General features: G+C 35.4%; 1 protein-coding gene across 1 annotated transcript in view; it reads right to left on the bottom strand.

The window, feature by feature from the left end:
• Positions 1–4,776: 4,776 nt before the first annotated feature.
• Positions 4,777–19,132, bottom strand: part of LOC131693881 (coiled-coil domain-containing protein AGAP005037) — a 1,201,847-nt gene continuing 1,187,491 nt past the window's right edge. Inside the window, exons 8-9 of the mRNA XM_058982139.1 lie at positions 5,588–5,650; positions 4,777–5,532 (exon numbers count right to left, since the gene is read on the bottom strand). Of these exons, the coding sequence (XP_058838122.1) occupies positions 5,162–5,532; positions 5,588–5,650 (434 nt within the window). The 3' untranslated portion in view covers positions 4,777–5,161. The remainder of the gene's footprint in view (positions 5,533–5,587; positions 5,651–19,132) is intronic.

Genomic DNA, 19,132 nt, shown 5'->3' with positions numbered 1-19,132 from the left:
TCAGACATTTTCACATATAAAAACATCTAAAACTTCAATATAGCTTGAGCAAATCCCTAGATACAGTGATTTGAAGCAAAAAACTCACAATTTCTCATCATGTTTCCCGCTATATCTAAGTAACCAAGTAGAATTTCAAAATTCTGAAAACGCCACTTTGTAGAAATTTTTCAAACACGTAATGTGGCATATCTAGCTCAGTTTACCCCAAAATGGCGTTTGTCATAAGATAGCACAACAGCGACGATATACCAAACGTAAAAACAGCACCGAGCAATAAGTACACCGTCAGATCCCTGCTGCATACAGCCAAAGACTCCCTAAACAATATGCAGAAACACAACGTCATCTACAAGGTAGCTTGTTTGGGTTGTGGCGATTGCTATATAGGAATGACTACTACACAGCTAAAAACCCGCATGTATGGACATCAATCACTTGTCAACAAACTGGATCAGAGACTAGCAGAGGGCCACGGCTATGATGATAGTGTGATACAAGATCTCAAAGAGAAGACAGCTCTAATCGCTCATTGTATCACACATCAGCACCGATTCGCTCTAAAAGCTCCACAGATCGTCGACAACAGCTACAAACCTAGCGCTCTCCCCATCTTGGAGATGTGCCACGTCGCCACTACTTCTCACACGGTAAACCGCCGGACAGACACCGACAATTTAAACAGTGCTTACTCCAACATTCTTGCATCCATCAAGGAATTGAGAGTGAGAAAAGACTTAACTTCCATCGCTCTCCAAAACCAGACACCACCCATACATCTATAACAAGCAGCTAGAAAACCATTATAGTGATCAGACCTAGTGCGCGTTCCCAGGGAATTTTTCGAGTGACTATATCTTTTTAAAACTCATTTAACGATCTCGATGAGTACGCTCTGTAAGTTTCAAACCACCTCACAATAATTTGAAATATCTCACCACGCAAGTCCTCACCCACCTATCAATATTATATATACTTCCATAGCGATATCAGATGTTAACCCAATCGAAACTGACTGTTACCCGTATACAAAACGATTTGTGACTTTGTCGATTTTTGTCGAGTGAGTAGTTTTTCGGTTTTATGTTTTTATGTTATTTATGTTTTATGCTTAAATTGTTCCTTTAATAAATAGGCCCTGAAGAAGGCCCAAACCGCGGGTCGAAACGTTGGCGAAGATAAATAAATAATCGACGCAAAGATATTTGACTGTACTGCCGAAACTCACCTTAGATTATTTAATCACCAGTCGAAAACATCCCATCATAGATATGTATATCTCTCGTACAAGCATATAGATAAATAGTGCACTGAATTAAGTTACTCCAAATTAACCGTTACACAAGGTTGAGAAAGAAAAATATTTTTAGAATATTGAATAAAAAATGCTTCTGGAAATGGTAGTACCCCCTTAAAAAAAGTGAAGGTGCTAGCCGATTTATAGGTGTAATCAAACTTCATGAAACTCAGCTGAAGCCACTTAATCACAAAAACATCAATGAGAGCCAAAAAATACTTTTGTTCACCATTTTTCAGTTTGTGACCATGGTTCGGCATCTCACCCGCACATGCGGCATCTCTCCCGCAATGACCTTTTTTGTAAAATGTTCGTGGAAATTTGATGATTTTTTTGTTTATGACAAAAACCATTTCACTGTATTTTAGAGACTTGTCGCAATTGATAAAAATGATTTCATCAATTATTGAATGGTTTACTTTGATGCAGGATCGATTTTTAAAAATGTGCGGCATCTCTCCCCAAATTACCCTACGGCCACGGAAAGATCTTTGCGCGCTATCGAAATATCTAGTCGTTCGTTGAGTAGCTTTGAATTCGCCCTAAATAACAAAAATGCTTAAATTTAAAAGCTTCGCCCGGGCTAATGAGCCTATTTTCACTCTAACCATATGAAGCCGTTGGTTAGAGCGGCGTTAGCCATCTTTGTTCAACGCATTGGTTCAAATGGCAAGGCCATTTTTATTATCATATTGGTTCATAAGAAAGCAAAGATATTGGTGTCAATTCATACACATTGCATCAATTGTATTCCGAGTAATTAATGAAATAGTGAAGGACCCTCCCTAATACGACTAAAAGAGGCTCATAACTCTAATACGCTCGAAAATTCAATATCGCTTACAACGTCTAATACAAAAGGAGAAAAAAAAGATGCCGATTTTTGTTTGTCTACTTCGGAATTTCACCTGAAGAGTTTCGAAAACTCGCTTTAGAATACGAAGTATGCGCCGAATTTAAAATGCCGAAACATCGACAATTTGCAGTTTTATTGAAAAAACACCTCACGCGATCAATACTTCATCATCAAAAGTGGCCATGTGGCATCATTGTGCGCAGAATCGTAAGTTGGCGAGATTTCTGCGTTACATATTTAAAATTCTGAGATGCAGCCAACAGTCTGCTCTTTTATGCAACGTATTCACTTACACGATCTTCCTTAATTAATAAGATAAAACATAGGGGGTGGGCGTAGCGTAATTGGTAAATCGATTGCCTTGTGCGCAGCGCACCTGGAATTTGAAGTCAAGAATTTAACAACCACAGCATTAGAGAAATACTCCTTACAGTTTAGGTAATTTGCGTGCTGATGGAGTCTAAAATAGAAACATTTGTATTCGCTTATGTTGAAGTAACTAGAAGAAAAAAAGTTTTTGTTTTTTATTCGCTCAAGAGCCCAACACCGCCTCTAAGCGGCTTACTTATTTTAAGGCTTTAATGAAAAATCCATTGCTTACAAGAATTATAAACATTATTTTCTTTTTTCTTATCACGAAGTATAAAAGTTTTTTCAAGCAAAAAAAATTGTTCACTAGAGGGTTAAGATATTTTATACCTAATTGAGCGCAGTAAATATATCTGAAAATATCAAAATTATATCACAAAAATCGATTATTTTTTTATTATTTTCAATTCATAAATCAAATATTTTCTTATGGAAGTTAATTCATTGTTCTCATTAGTTCAAGTGTCTCTCTACAAATTTGCATTAAATTTCCCTGTGTTACTAATTTTATTATTTTTTTAACCGTCGCAGCTACTTGTTAGAACTCGCAGTTATTTCAGCAAATAATTTTCAAATTTGTTCATTTGTTTTTTAAGGCTGTTTTTTGAATGTTCTTCTCTCTTCTTCTCTCTTTTACTCTTCTTTAATAGCTCGTTTCTACAAGATAAAAAAAATTTAATGTACTTTTAAAGTGGTCTGATAAAGGTTGTAGATCTCGTCGAATACAACACAAAATCACGATTGATCAATTTAACATATCCTCAAAATCTTGATTTCTAGCAAAAAAAACATTTTTCAGGGCCCAGGATTGCGCGGTCATTTTTCAACAAATTTTAAGTTCTCTAAACGTTTTGGAAAGAAGAAGAAATAACTTTTCCAATGGTATGCTATGTTTTGTGCTTTTGTTAAGTACTATGCGGTTTTGAGTCAACAATGTGAAAGTATGCATTGTTTTGCTACATTTTCATTAAAATATGCAAATTGCTTCATGCGAGCAAGTTTCTAATTTGGAAAAAAATAATAACTTTGCCATTTTTGAAGTGAGTGGGATGATAAGGTCGTTGTATGAGTGATTGAATGCTCTCTCTAAAATTTTATTGAAACAAAGACGCTTCTTCAGAAGAATGTTGAGTAATTTTCAAAATTTTCATGGAAAAATCGCAAATTTATGGTTGTTTTCATATTGTTGACCCAAAACCGCAAAGTATCTTTAACAAAAGAACATAACATAGCACATGGTTGAAAATGTCATTTCTTCTTCTTTTCAGAACACTCACAAAACTCAAAATCGGTTGCAGAAGGTCGGCCGAAAGTCCCCAAAAATGTTTTTTTGCCATGAATCAAGATTTTGAGGGTATTCAACATTTTTCAAACATTGTCTTGCGTTGGAGTTGGTGAGATCTACAACCAATACTGGGCCGCCTGAGAAGTATAAAATCACTGTATCACCATGTAGTTTACTCATCAAGGCTGACCGAATGTTGCTATTTCGGTTTGTCATATGCCGAAACCCATCTAATCAAATCTTTAAAATTACTTGCTGCTTCGTGGGTACCCGATCAGAATGAAATAACAAGATTATAACAGAACTCAATTTTCGTAACGTATTGTGCAATAAATTTGGTCTCGTTAGTAGTTAAAATAACAGAAAATTATAACAAGAAACAAAGGGAGATATAGTTTTGAAATATTTTTGTTATGTGTTTCTGATCGGGTAGTGGGAACATTTTCTCTGTTGTGGTCTGTAATCAGCGAGTACCTTTACAAAACGTACATTTTATTATGTATTTATATTCCAACATATGACTAGATAAGACCACTAGTAATGCGATTTGGAGCCAGTTCTTGGGATCTCTGGTGGCATCGTTATAGCTTTGCCAAACTGTCTTGAAAATATTTTGTTGTATTTACTACGTTGAAATGCCACGATATGGTTGATATAAATATGATATATTATTTGATACCATTATAGAGAAATCAAAACATGATATAATTTTCATTTAATCTTAACTCGTTCCAAACGACATATATCAAAATTATAAGGATATATGATATAAATATCAAATCGAGAAATAATTTTGATATATTCTTGATATGGTTTTTTCATCGGGTTGTCCAAATATATATAACAGTACTCTTAATAAAATTATTCTAAATTAATCATTACACAAGGCTGCGAAAAAATCGGTATTGTTGAATGAAAATGCTGTTTCTAAAAATAAGAAAAGTGAAATATAGACGAAATCATGTCTGAAAGCACCTAATCGCGAAAATATCAACGAGAGCCAGCAAATACTTTTGCTCGCCATTTTAGCTTTAGGACCACGGTGCAGCGTCTCACCCGCGCATGCGGCATCTCACCCAAATAAACATTTTGTTTTTAAAAGGTGAAAATTTGATGACGTGGTCATTTCAGAGAATTTTTTACTACGTTCACACTAAGAGTTAAAACGTGTTTTAACGCTATCTTGATGACGTTTTTTCTTGTTGCTAATTATTATAACATGTTTTAACTCTGTAGTGTGAACATAGTATTAGATACTTGTCGCAATTGATAAAAATGATTTAATCGTATATCGTTTGGTTTACTTTGGTTCAGGATTGATTTTGGAAATATTCGGCATCTTTCCAGAAATACCTTATATTACTGAACAGAATGTCAGTTGTTGAAATTTGTAGTTGTCTCGGTTTATACGTCTCTTAAAAAAACTTGTATTAAAATTAAATCTTACCCGCTCGTTATTATTTTGTCCCAGTACACCACCGTTGCTTGATAGCAATGTTGCCCGAATTCTCATAAACGTGTTCTTGATATCTTCTCTAATTGCAACTACTTGTGTTTGTGTTAATCTTCTCATTGCTCTAAGTTCAGTTCTGAGGTCCTTCGCTTTCTTCTGCAAGTTTCGTAAGTTGTTGTACACCTCTGGGGCCAGAGATAAATCGGCGTTGTACTGATTCATTGGTAAGACTATTGGTTTAAGTTGTGATACCGGTTTCAGTCGGTCTCGCTCTGCAAATTCGAAAAATAATTTTCATGATATTGAAATAGAACGTGCTTGGGATACCTTGAGATGAAGTGCGTGGTAAAGTTGAGGACTTGATAGCGGGTTTTGATGGTTTTGAATCAGCTGCAAAATGCATAATACACATTATTAGTAAATGAGCAAGTAATCGATCTGAAATATCCAACACATAAAAAATTATAAGACTCAAGTTCCGTTATTCGTACACGATTCCCCAGTAAAGTTCAACCGGAAATGAACTGGAATTCTGGGTGGTTCCAGCTCGCATTCCGGCTCCAGTGACACAACTGACTCTAACTAGAATGTTACATGAAAGGGCAGACTGTTGGAAACATTTCTGAATTTTATGAAAATGATTGATACGCTGTCTTCATTTCTAGAGACAAAAATATGTGACGCGGAAAAGCCGCCAACTTACCCCATCCCCGGGGTAAGTTGGTGGTATGTATGGAGTAAGTTGGCGGAATGCCAGAAAATAAGCAATCAAATGGAAATCCGACTACATCACTGGTCCTTATGAAATGTGGCGCATTAGTTGCCCACTCTGCAAATTTGGAAAAAGCGAAAGGCGCAAGTTCAATATTTCGATTTTCAACTGCAATCAGAATACAACCCTTGAGTACATATGTAATTTTTTTCATTCATGAAAAAATCAGGGAAAAAGATATTAACAAACAAATGCGGAAAGAAAAATCGGCCAACCAACCCCAGGGCTGGGGTAGGTTGGCCGAGTTTGGTAAAATAAGTTAACACTCGGAATACCAAGGGGGTAAAAAGCTACGCGGACTACCAAGGGGGTCTAAAAAAATGGGAACGCTTACTTTGACCGGTCATATCTCAGCCGTTACATAATCGATTCTTAATCCGTCTTCACCAATAGAAAGGTATGTCTTTTGTGAACACGTTGAATTAAAAAAAAAAATAAAGAATAGAGTTGTCTACCGTAAGTTAAAGTAAAAAGAGTATAACAAAGTCAGTGAGAAAAAAATGGGAACGCTTCTTTGACTTGCCATATCTAAGCTGTTTGCTCACCAATTTTAATTCTTTCTTCACCATTGGATAGGTAAATCTTTTATAAAAACAGTGAACAAAGAATGATGGAAAACAAATTTGTATATCTGAAGTAATTGTAAAAACAGTAATTGAGAGTCAGTACAGACGAAATGAGTTTTTCTGTTCAAACAATCGTATCACGACCGTTTGTCAACCAATTTCAATTTTCCTTACACCAATGCAATCCTTAGAGCTTCTAGACTTGTAATATATGCAATAAATAGTAGATTTTCAAAAATTGCTATACTTTTTCGAGTTTTTAGGAGATAGGATTTTTATAATGTACGTGGCATACGGTTGATTGAAATTCTTGTTAGTTTTACGGTTTGAAAAGTACCTGTTTACTCAATAGTCCTACATATTATACATGGATATTATTATGTCAAAATGTTTGCACAAACGTGGAGAAACCCAATATTGTATGTAAGTTACTAAATGATAGAGTGTGTTAGGACGATTCAGTAAATACGAAGAAGTTCAGAATTTTAAAATATTCGTCATATAACTCTAAATTTGAAGCGATGACCTATACATTTTAATACACTAATCGATTGTAATTGATGGCGGCTACAATTTCTGAAAAAAAAACACATTTTTATATTTTCTCAAAAAAAATAGCCAAAAGTACGTAGAAGTACAGAAATTTCATTTAGTTGGCAAATAACGTCGAATTCAAAGCAATGGCCTATACCTTTTTATATACCAATCGATTATAATTGCTTTTGGTTACAATTTCTGGAAGAACAATTTTTATATACTCTCAAAAATAGACAAAAGTACGTAGAACTACAGTAATTTTATTTAGTTGACAAATAACTTCAAGTATTCAAAGCTATCACCTATGCAATTTATACACCAATCGATTGTAATTGATTTTGGCTACAATTTCTGAAAGAACAAATTTTTTAAAGAACACATATTTATATTTTCTCAATAAATAGACAAAATACGTAGAAGTACGGAAATTTGATGTAGTTGGCAAATAAGATCAAATTCAAAGTGATGGCCTACACTTTTATATATACCAATCGATTGTAATTGATAATTGTGGCAAGATAAACTTTTCATATTTTCCAAAAAAAAAACGACAAAAATACGTAGAAGTACAGGAATTTCGTCTGATTGGCATATAACTGCAAATTCAAAGGGATGACCTACACTTTTTTATACACCAACCTATTGTAATTGATAGCGGCTACAATTTCTGAAAAACACATTTTTATGTTTTCTCAAAAAATAGCCAAAAGTACGTAGAAGTACGGAAATTTCATTTAGTTGGCAAATAACGTCAAATTCAATGTGATGAACTATACCTTTTTATATACCAATCGATTATAATTGATTTTGGTTACAATTTCTGGAAGAACGATTTTTATATTTTCCCAAAAAATAGACAAAAGTACGTACAACTACAGTAATTTCATTTAGTTGACAAACAACTTCAAGTATTTAAAGCTATCACCTATGCAATTTATACACCAATCGGTTGTAATTGATTTTGGCTACAATTTCTGAAAGAACAAATTTTTATATTTTCTCAAAAAATAGCCAAAAATACGTATAAGCACAGAAATTTTATTTGGTGGGTATATAACGTCGAATTCTAAGGGATGATTTATACTGTTTTATACACCAATCGATTGTAATTGATGGCGGCTACAATTTGTGAGAAAACAATTTTTATATTTTATCCAAAAATTGACAAAATATAAAGAAGTACAGCAATTTCAAATAGTTGGCATATAACTTTGAATTCATGTAACATAATTTGGGAAATGCTGTCTTAATCACTATTCTCATCAGACCTTACTCCCTCCGATTTTGATCACTGTAGTCTACGAGGAAAAAAATCATCGGAATAATACCCTCCATATGGTCGCCGATGGGTCTTCGGTCTTCAAGAATGAGAAGTATTATATCAACTGGATTGAAAAATTATGCGTTTCATCCAAGACGAAGAGAAACAAAGGTGGGAGCATTTGTCACTTTTAAGTGTATTAGTTTTTTTAGTTGTTAAATTAAACATGGTGTCCGGGACCCTGGAAGTAAACATAACCATCCAGACGAGTATGTTTAAAAAATTTCTGACATCAGGATCGGTAACAAAGCCAATTATGTCATTTGTTTATGTTTTTCTTCTACTTGTTCTCCGATAAAGCAGTTTTATCGAAGGAAAATGATAACCGTACTCATACATAGAAAAATGTGGCCACCTGGCAGTCTTGCGTTTCATAGATGTTAAATTATTCGGTTGTATTTGTGGCATCGCCATTTTTCAGTAGTGTGATTCTGGGTTAAATTTTCAATAGAACCTCATGGCGGGATTTTTTTGTTTATAGAGGTTTTAACTTTAGAATCATTCGCCTCTGTTATCGGGTTAGAAGATTTTAAAAAGATCTCAAAGCCTATGTACGGGGTGCGGAATCGATCCCAGTTGAGCTACGTACAAGGCATTCGATCCCCATGATGAGATTCTCTTTGCCTACTGTTCGACAATCGTCTTAGGGCGCCAGCGGGTGCTCGTTCAGTGAGCCATTTGCGCGACTTCCCGAGGGTTAACTATCAACAGCTGAGATAACAGTATGTTCAGATTTTCCCCTCAAATACACTAAATGAAATTTCTGTACTTCTACGTAATTTTGGCTATTTTTGCGAAAATATAAAAATTTGTTCTTTTAGAAATTGTAGCCAAAATCAATTACAATCGATTGGTGTATAAATTGCATAGGTGATAGCTTCAAATACCTGAAGTTATTTATCAACTAAATGAAATTACTGTAGTTCTACGTACTTTTGTCTATTTTTGAGAATATATAAAAATTGTTCTTCCAGAAATTGTAACCAAAAGCAATTATAATCGATTGGTATATAAAAAGGTATAGGCCATTGCTTTGAATTCGACGTTATTTGCCAACTAAATGAGATTTCTGTACTTCTACGTACTTTTGGCTATTTTTTGAGAAAATATAAAAATGTGTTTTTTTCAGAAATTGTAGCCGCCATCAATTACAATCGATTGGTGTATTAAAATGTATAGGTCATCGCTTCAAATTTAAAGTTATATGACGAATATTTTAAAATTCTGAACTTCTTCGTATTTACTGAATCGTCCTAACACACTCTATCATTTAGTAACTTACATACAATATTGGGTTTCTCCACGTTTGTGCAAACATTTTGACATAATAATATCCATGTATAATATGTAGGGCTATTGAGTAAACAGGTAATTTTCAAACCGTAAAACTAACAAGTCGCAAAGAATTTCAATCAACCGTATGCCAAGTACATTGTAAAAATCCTATCTCCTAAAAACTCGAAAAAGTATAGTATTTTTTGAAAATCTACTATTTATTGCATATATTACAAGTCTAGAAGCTCTAAGGATTGCATTGGTGTAAGGAAAATTGAAATTGGTTGACAAATGGTCGAGATACGATTGTTTGAACAGAAAAACTCATTTCGTCTGTACTGACTCTCAATTACTGTTTTTACAATTTCTTCGGTTATACAAATTTGTTTTCCATCATTCTTTATTCACTGATTTTATAAAAGATTTACCTATCCAATGGTGAAAAAAGAATTAAAATTGGTGAGCAAACAGCTAAGATACGGCAAGTCAAAGAAGCGTTCCCATTTTTTTCTCACTGACTTTGTTATACTCTTTTTACTCTAACTTACGGTAGACAACTCTATTTTTTTATTTTTTTGATTCGACGTGTTCATAAAAGACATACCTTTCTATTGGTGAAGACAGATTTAATATCGATTTTGTAACGGCTGAGATATGTCCAGTCAAAGTAAGCGTTCCCATTTTTTTACCCCCTTGGTATTCCGAGTGTTAAACAAGTCAAATGTATCATCGGAAAACTTTTAATTGAAAAAAATTTCGTTTTTTCGTATATAGGTAAATAAAATACACTCTCCACTTTTTAGTCTTTTTAACCTTTTTGGACTTACCTTTGGCAGTTTTAGTGAACTTTTGACCAGCTCGCGCTGATTTTTTTCCTCCGCCAGCGTACGCTTAGGGGAACATCGGGAGACTTAACCAGGTTTTCAGATAAACCTACGTAAATCTCTAAAAAGTTAAATCCTTCAAAACTCGTTGATATGTGATGTGCAAAAGTATTGTGCGTGTTCATGATTTTTTTTTCAAAATTTTCAATATACTTTTGCAAAAGTTATGAGTTTTTCAGTGATCTTTTTTTTTAAGTCAAGTCTCCCCACTGCGGGGAGACTTGACCAAGAGAATTTTGAAAAATCGTTATAGTACTAGTAAAGATATAAACTGGTATTTAAGGTGCGATTTTTTTGTGATGTGATTATCATTAACAGTAGGTACCACGGAAAGGTAAATGTCAGAAATCTTGTATCTTTCTTCAGTTCATTGCCACTTGGTCAAGTCTCCCCATAAAATCTTGATCAAGTCTCCCCAACAATAATTTCTATATTCAATTTCGGGTAAATTTTAGAAATAACTATTCCGATATTCCGATTTATGTAGAATCGTTTCACTACTTCATAAGAAATGGAATGATATATGAGTTCTATAAAAACGTATTTATTCGAGTAGATAAATCTATCTAAAGAGTGATAATAAATTACATCATTCAACGCAAATTTGTGATTCACGGAATATTTTCTACGAGGAAAGGATTTTTAATACCAAACTTTTTAAATTACCTGATGGCATCGAAACAATTATGAAAATAGTTTTAGAAAAAATTTAAGAACCATATAGATCATTTTATTGATAATAGTTGAATTTCGCGTTTGGTCAAGTCTCCCCATGTTCCGCTACGTTTGATTTCATTTTTCTGCTCTCCAATACCGCTTTTTATTTAGGAATCGGTCAAAATTTGAGACGATCGGCGTTTACGAACTTGCCACTACTTCGAATCAGATCGTGCACTCGCCTAGGGAAGAGGTCTGACGTCTTCAGAGAGGCCTACATCTGCAGCAGATTCTACGCTAATGGACGAGTTGTGTTCGGGGTTGGCTCGATCTGTGACCAATCCCGCTAGAAACTCCTCATTAGGAAAAATTTCAGGATTGAAGCGGCACACGCCAGAGACTCTGAAATGTGCTTGGCATTTAATTCATAAAATATCGGAATCAACTTTTTTATAAACAATTTCCGACTTTTAATGACTCTAATCTCTTATTTCTATTTGGTAATAATTTTAAATACTTTTTATTATTTATTTTTCGTGTATATTTTTCCTTATAATCATCAATATTAACATAATATCAAATTTTGCTTTGAAAAACGCTTTTAATCCACCTAACAGTGTGATGAGACATTTCTTATAACTCTTATAACTTTCTTTGGATATTATATCGTTTGAGAACATTTAGAACTTGATGCTCCGCGATGTTTTTGATAACACATACTACATGGGATACTGGCAGGACTCAGAGAATCGCTCAAATCAGCATAGGACAACATCAGTGCTAGAGATCTCAAACCAAATCAATGGGAAAGCAAAAAATTGCCCATAAAATAGACATACAAACGAATTATTGCTAATGCTCTGTTAATAAAATATCTAAATTTCTCAATCAATGCATTGTGGTGGGAAAACTGAATTTTCCTAAAGGGGTTATATATTGTACTGAGCCAAAAAAATCAGTTTTTTTTAATCGATTTGAAGTTTATACTTTACTCAAATTTCCAACGCGACTGAGAATTAAGAAATCAACGCTTTTTCTTGAAAAAAGCGATACTAGCAGTGACATCATTACTATTGTGTTTTTTACATCCTAGATTGCATGATTCAGTGATCGAAACCCAAAACTTCATAAAGTATTTGAAATTATTAGAATAAAATTTGTTTTTGCTATTGAAATTGACAAAATGATAGTATCGCCCCTTTGGCGATTGTTTACTTTTTCGGTCCCACCTATCAGCATTGAAGTATCGCCCGTACGTTTTTTTTTACAATAACCACCGATTTCGTCCGGGTTTTTTCAATAGCGATCATTGTTACTATTTACAGCTTGTATCAGGTTGATAATCCTAAAAAAATGCGAAAACAACAGTTTCGCCTCTAAACTGCTAGCAAAAAACCTGTTTTAATCCACCTAGAGGTGCAATTGTGCCTTTCTCATTTCTCCAAACTATGATTTGATAGCTGGTTCGTACAATATAACATTATGGAAATGCCTTTCATTCTTATTACACTTGGTAAGTATATATAAGAGCACCTTTTTGCATTCATCATGCATGACTGTTGGTGACCTAGATCTACAAATTCAACAGTTGTGTTTACATTTTGGAAAAAAATTCACCTTTTTACATTCATCGCAGAATTCGTTAGAATCGGGATTTGCTGCGTGATCGTACGTATCACCCTGTAATTCAGAAACCAGAACTCGGATCCACACAAAATTCAAATGCAGCTGATGGACCTTTCATTTAAAATCAAGTTTGCCAAATCGGTTCAGAAAATTCCGAGAAACCGAGGTGGACAAATCAACAAATTTTGTTTTGTAACCATACTCTTCAACTCGTAATCCGGAACAAGATGTCGGTTGAAAATGAAATTCAATAGTAACCTATGGGAATATTATACCTTTCATCTGAATCTTAGTTTGTAAAAATCCGCTCAGCCATTTACGAGAATCCGATGTGGACATTTTGTTAACAAATCCGCACATACACACATACATACATACATGCATACATACACACATACATACACACAGATATTTTGCGATCTCGGCGAACTGAGTCGAATGTTATATGAGACTCGGCCCTCCGGGCCTCGGTTAGAAAGTCGGTTTTTAGAGCAATTGCATAAACTTTCTACATGAGAAAGGCAAAAGAATAATATTTAATTAGCTTAATCAGCATGAGTTCAATGTCCTATGCTATATTTCACCCTAAGGATGAAAAATTTGGTAAAAACCAAAATTTCTCACTAGGGTGAAAATTTGTTGGTAAAAACCAGTCTTTGTACAGGAGGGCACAAATCCTTATTTCATACTATGTTGCGTTTCGGCTTCGCCTCATCAGAAACCGACACTAACACATTGTCGGAATAGATTAGCGCCGGCTTGACGCAAATCCCTTAAAACTAAAACACACTATGTGTTTCAATCAAACGACTGATCAAACGTGATGTCCCGTTCGAGCAGAAGTTCTGTTTATGCCGATGAGACACAAGTGAAGCCGAAACTTGTCTTGGCTTAGCATGCCTATGCGAAAGCACTATGCTATATTTCACCCTAAGGAGGAAAAATTTGGTAAAAACCAAAATTTCTCACTAGGGTGAAAATTTGTTGGTAAAAACCAGTCTTTGTACAGGAGGGCACAAATCCTTATTTCATACTATGTTGCGTTTCGGCTTCGCCTCATCAGAAACCGACACTAACACATTGTCGGAATAGATTAGCGCCGGCTTGACGCAAATCCCTTAAAACTAAAACACACTATGTGTTTCAATCAAACGACTGATCAAACGTGATGTCTTGTTCGAGCAGAAGTTCTGTTTATGCCGATGAGACACAAGTGAAGCCGAAACTTGTCTTGGCTTAGCAGGCCTATGCGAAAGCACTATGCTATATTTCACCCTAAGGAGGAAAAATTTGGTAAAAACCAAAATTTCTCACTAGGGTGAAAATTTGTTGGTAAAAAACCAGTCTTTGTACAGGAGGGCACAAATTCTTATTTCATACTATGTTGCGTTTCGGCTTCGCCTCATCAGAAACCGGCATAAACAGAACTTCTGCTCGAACAAGACATCACGTTTGATCAGTCGTTTGATTGAAACACATAGTGTGTTTTAGTTTTAAGGGATTTGCGTCAAGCCGGCGCTAATCTATTCCGACAATGTGTTAGTGTCGGTTTCTGATGAGGCGAAGCCGAAACGCAACGTAGTATGAAATAAGGATTTGTGCCTTCCTGTACAAAGACTGGTTTTTACCAACAAATTTTCACCTTAGTGAGAAATTTTGGTTTTTACCAAATTTTTCCTCCTTAGGGTGAAATATAGCATAGTGCTTTCGCATAGGCCTGCTAAGCCAAGACAAGTTTCGGCTTCACTTGTGTCTCATCGGCATAAACAGAACTTCTGCTCGAACGGGACATCACGTTTGATCAGTCGTTTGATTGAAACACATAGTGTGTTTTAGTTTTAAGGGATTTGCGTCAAGCCGGCGCTAATCTATTCCGACAATGTGTTAGTGTCGGTTTCTGATGAGGCGAAGCCGAAACGCAACATAGTATGAAATAAGGATTTGTGCCCTCCTGTACAAAGACTGGTTTTTACCAACAAATTTTCACCCTAGTGAGAAATTTTGGTTTTTACCAAATTTTTCCTCCTTAGGGTGAAATATAGCATAGTGCTTTCGCATAGGCCTGCTAAGCCAAGACAAGTTTCGGCTTCACTTGTGTCTCATCGGCATAAACAGAACTTCTGCTCGAACGGGACATCACGTTTAATCAGTCGTTTGATTGAAACACATAGTGTGTTTTAGTTTTAAGGGATTTGCGTCAAGCCGGCGCTAATCTATTCCGACAATGTGTTAGTGTCGGTTTCTGATGAGGCGAAGCCGAAACGCAACATAGTATGAAATAAGGATTTGTGCCCTCTTGTACAAAGACTGGTTTTTACCAACAAATTTTCACCCTAGTGAGAAATTTTGGTTTTTTCCAAATTTTTCCTCCTTAGGGTGAAATATAGCATAGTGCTTTCGCATAGGCCTGCTAAGCCAAGACAAGTTTCGGCTTCACTTGTGTCTCATCGGCATAAACAGAACTTCTGCTCGAACGGGACATAACGTTTGATCAGTCGTTTGATTGAAACACATAGTGTGTTTTAGTTTTAAGGGATTTGCGTCAAGCCGGCGCTAATCTATTCCGACAATGTGTTAGTGTCGGTTTCTGATGAGGCGAAGCCGAAATGCAACATAGTATGAAATAAGGATTTGTGCCCTCCTGTACAAAGACTGGTTTTTACCAACAAATTTTCACCCTAGTGAGAAATTTTGGTTTTTACCAAATTTTTCCTCCTTAGGGTGAAATATAGCATAGTGCTTTCGCATAGGCCTGCTAAGCCAAGACAAGTTTCGGCTTCACTTGTGTCTCATCGGCATAAACAGAACTTCTGCTCGAACGGGACATCACGTTTGATCAGTCGTTTGATTGAAACACATAGTGTGTTTTAGTTTTAAGGGATTTGCGTCAAGCCGGCGCTAATCTATTCCGACAATGTGTTAGTGTCGGTTTCTGATGAGGCGAAGCCGAAACGCAACATAGTATGATGAGTTCAATGTTATCTTCATGTGATTATATTTTGAAATGTTGGTGGAATGGGTTTGAAAGTGGAGGGAATGGGTAGAGTGGGAGTGGAGGATGCGTCAGAAATCCTTCATCTTATTTCGGTATACAGGGTGGATGAAGGAAATGCGGGCGTGAGGGTGATCCAAGAGGAGGGGAGTGATGAAGGAGGTGTAAGGGCAAGGCGGGGGGGAGGGGCGGCGACGCAATACTCAACTGCATATTTTGCCTTCCATATGAGACTTGGTTTGAGAAAATTGGTTCAGTCATCACCGAAGAACCGATGTGACTTTAATTGTAGAATATACCCGGAATTCCGGACTTCCGGAATCGTCGATAGTGGACAATATATTCAAAGAATGTTTGATTGGCAATCAGTGATCTAATTAATTTTTAAAGTAATTTGGTGATTATTTCAATAGTTTTTAGCCTCTGAGGTATTACGATTGTACCGATTTATATGGGAAATTCCAGTGTATCCTTACTAACACCCCTGTAACTCCGGAAGCAAAAGTCAGAACCGAATGAAATTCAGCAGCAGTCAATGGTATTACTGTATCTTTCATTTGAAATCAAGCTTGTAAAAATCGGTAGAGAATTCGTTGGGGAATGGGTATGATATTAGCTTAGGAACTTGGCCAATGTGGTCAAAGCTGCTTTGATTGATCATTAGTGATCCAGACCCGCAAACTAGAGTAATGTTACATCAATTTTAATATGTTTTACATCATTTGAACATCATGGTGGTACCAGTTTATATGGGAATTTGCTGTGTGACCGCACTCTTCAACACGTAACTCCGGAACCGGAAGTCGGATCAACTAAAAATTCAATAGCAGCTTATGGGCGTTATACCTTTCAGATGAAACTAAGTTTGCGAAAATCGGTTCAGCCATCTCTGAGAAAATTGTGTGAGTTTAAATGACACACACACATACATACACACACAGACATTTGCCGATCTCGACGAACTGAATCGAATGGTGTATGACTTTCGGCCCTCCGGGCCTCGGTTAAGAAGTCGATTTTTACAGTTATTGCCTTTCTTTATATGAGAAAGGCAAAAAGTATCGACCTGTTTGTTTGCATGGAGCGTGGAGGGCGAAATTTTAAATAAACAAACAAAAATACAGTTTCGCCCGTTGTATTTTTTGCTGTAGTTTAAGAAAGCAATATCGTAGAATCCAAATTTTAAGGTTAATTTGTTGCGTTGCAAAGCCCTCATTCGCATGTATGAAAAAACCTTATGTTTACATTTGTAAAAAAGCGTTGAAATGAAATCGCAGCTCCTGATATCACGCTATCTCTGAAGTGCATGCGTGCATAGTTCCAAATTTTACTTCGACATCGACTTTTTTTAAGGTGACTTCCCAGTAGTATCCTTGATTTGAATTATTATCGCTAATCTTAATGCCAAAGAACAAATAAAAACCTCTCGAAAACGAACCGTTTGGGAAAATCATCATCATTACTGAAATTTTCATTTTCACGAATCTTTTCGATAACCTTCCGTCACTTGCGTTAATGCACTGGGTGCACAGTGCTCTGAAAATCTAGCGAAATCGTCTTTAGGCTCCAGCGGGTCTAATTTAGAGCTATCTGCGCGGCGAGTTAAATCTGTAAAGAATACTAAAAAATAATTTCTATTCCATAATTTTCAGTTCAGCAATTCGAAAAATCGTGCTCACCGCAAGCCATGAAAAATAGACTACGTTGTGAAGCGATGGTCACTATTTATTAAAAAATCACGGTTAAATAAAAAATAAAACTATTGAAAAATTTCAAATAGTTTATAGTTTTCACAAACTTATTAGGAAAAATTGTTTAATAAGCTTTCGTAATATTGTGTAGGAAAAAAGCTGAAAATTTCAGTATTTTCTCTATCTGCAACATGTAAACCCTTAAGTATACCAATTAATTGGTATACGAATTGGAATAGGTTCGCCAAATTTTGAAAGAGGTCTATAATATAACCCCTTGAAAACTACCTAACAATTGTTGTAATTCGATGCAATAAAAAAATCTCCAAAAATGAAATGTACCTATTAATGTGAACCACAGTGAATAATACATACAATAAAGACCCATTTTTATCAGTCTCATGGTGTATTTTCGGCTGACAAAATGGGGACATTGACTAAATCGCACAATCTTTTTTTTCTTTATAATAAACGGAAGCTGTTAAAATATTCCTCCCGTCCCTTGATGTAGTCTGATAACTATTTCTGATTATGATGAACTTCTAATTTTTGCATATTTCCATCTTCATGATAAGGAAAACATGCTCAAGAAAGGATTTACTCGAATTCAGTCTTGTTCGTCTGCTAGAGCCCATCAAACATATGTTCATATTTGGCTGATAAAATCGGGGTTGCAATTTATTATAATAGATATTCAGCATTCGAAGAAGTTTCTTGTGGACGAGTGTAGAATGACTTTGTTTCTACTTACTTGAAGTCAGCGGCGTAGCCAGAAATTCGGTTTGGTGAACATCGATCTTACTGTCCAAACCGCATAATTCCGAAACCGTAATTTTCGAAGTTTTAAAATTATGCAGGATTAATTTTTCAGAAAATAGTGTTTGTGCCTTTAGCGAATTTGTTGAGACTTTATTGAAGTCATGAATATTAACCTGAGAAAATTCACCATGAATACTTCTTGGACGATATACCGTCAAAATTATTTTATCAAATGATGCGCTGTTTAACGTTTGTAAAACTCATTGAAGATACTAAACCTCCGAAATTGGCGGTTTCAAAATGATGTTATCTTGACCTTAAATTACTGTTTTTGAACATTTGACCTATACATATAATTGGTCATACAACAAAAATCAAATGCTCATCAAAATCGATCAGGACCTGCTAGAGTCGAATGGAAATCGTCATTTTTCATAAATTTCTCTCTACATTCGGAAAGTGTTATCCTCGTTATTAATCATATTACGTTTTCGTCTCAACTCGACGCATTCCCAAAATAAAAACCTGTTTTAATCCACCTAATGGTGCAATTGTGCTTTTCTCATTTGTCCAGACTACGATTCCATGGCTTGTTATGTTCAATACAATGGTGGAAATGAATATTACATGTTCAGTACGATTTGCACATACATACAATGGATCGACAGCCACGATCTTGAGATACTATGTGATACTGAAACATCGCTTGAAACCAGCGGTGGATCATGGAGAAAGATCCGGGAGGTCCGGGTCCTGCCGAAAATTTTCAGCTTGTTAAGAAATTTTAAACTA

The sequence above is a fragment of the Topomyia yanbarensis genome, chromosome 3 (genome assembly GCF_030247195.1).
Source record: "Topomyia yanbarensis strain Yona2022 chromosome 3, ASM3024719v1, whole genome shotgun sequence".
NCBI classification, from domain to species: Eukaryota; Metazoa; Arthropoda; class Insecta; order Diptera; family Culicidae; genus Topomyia; species Topomyia yanbarensis.
This window is presented reverse-complemented; position numbering and strand designations above follow the sequence as displayed.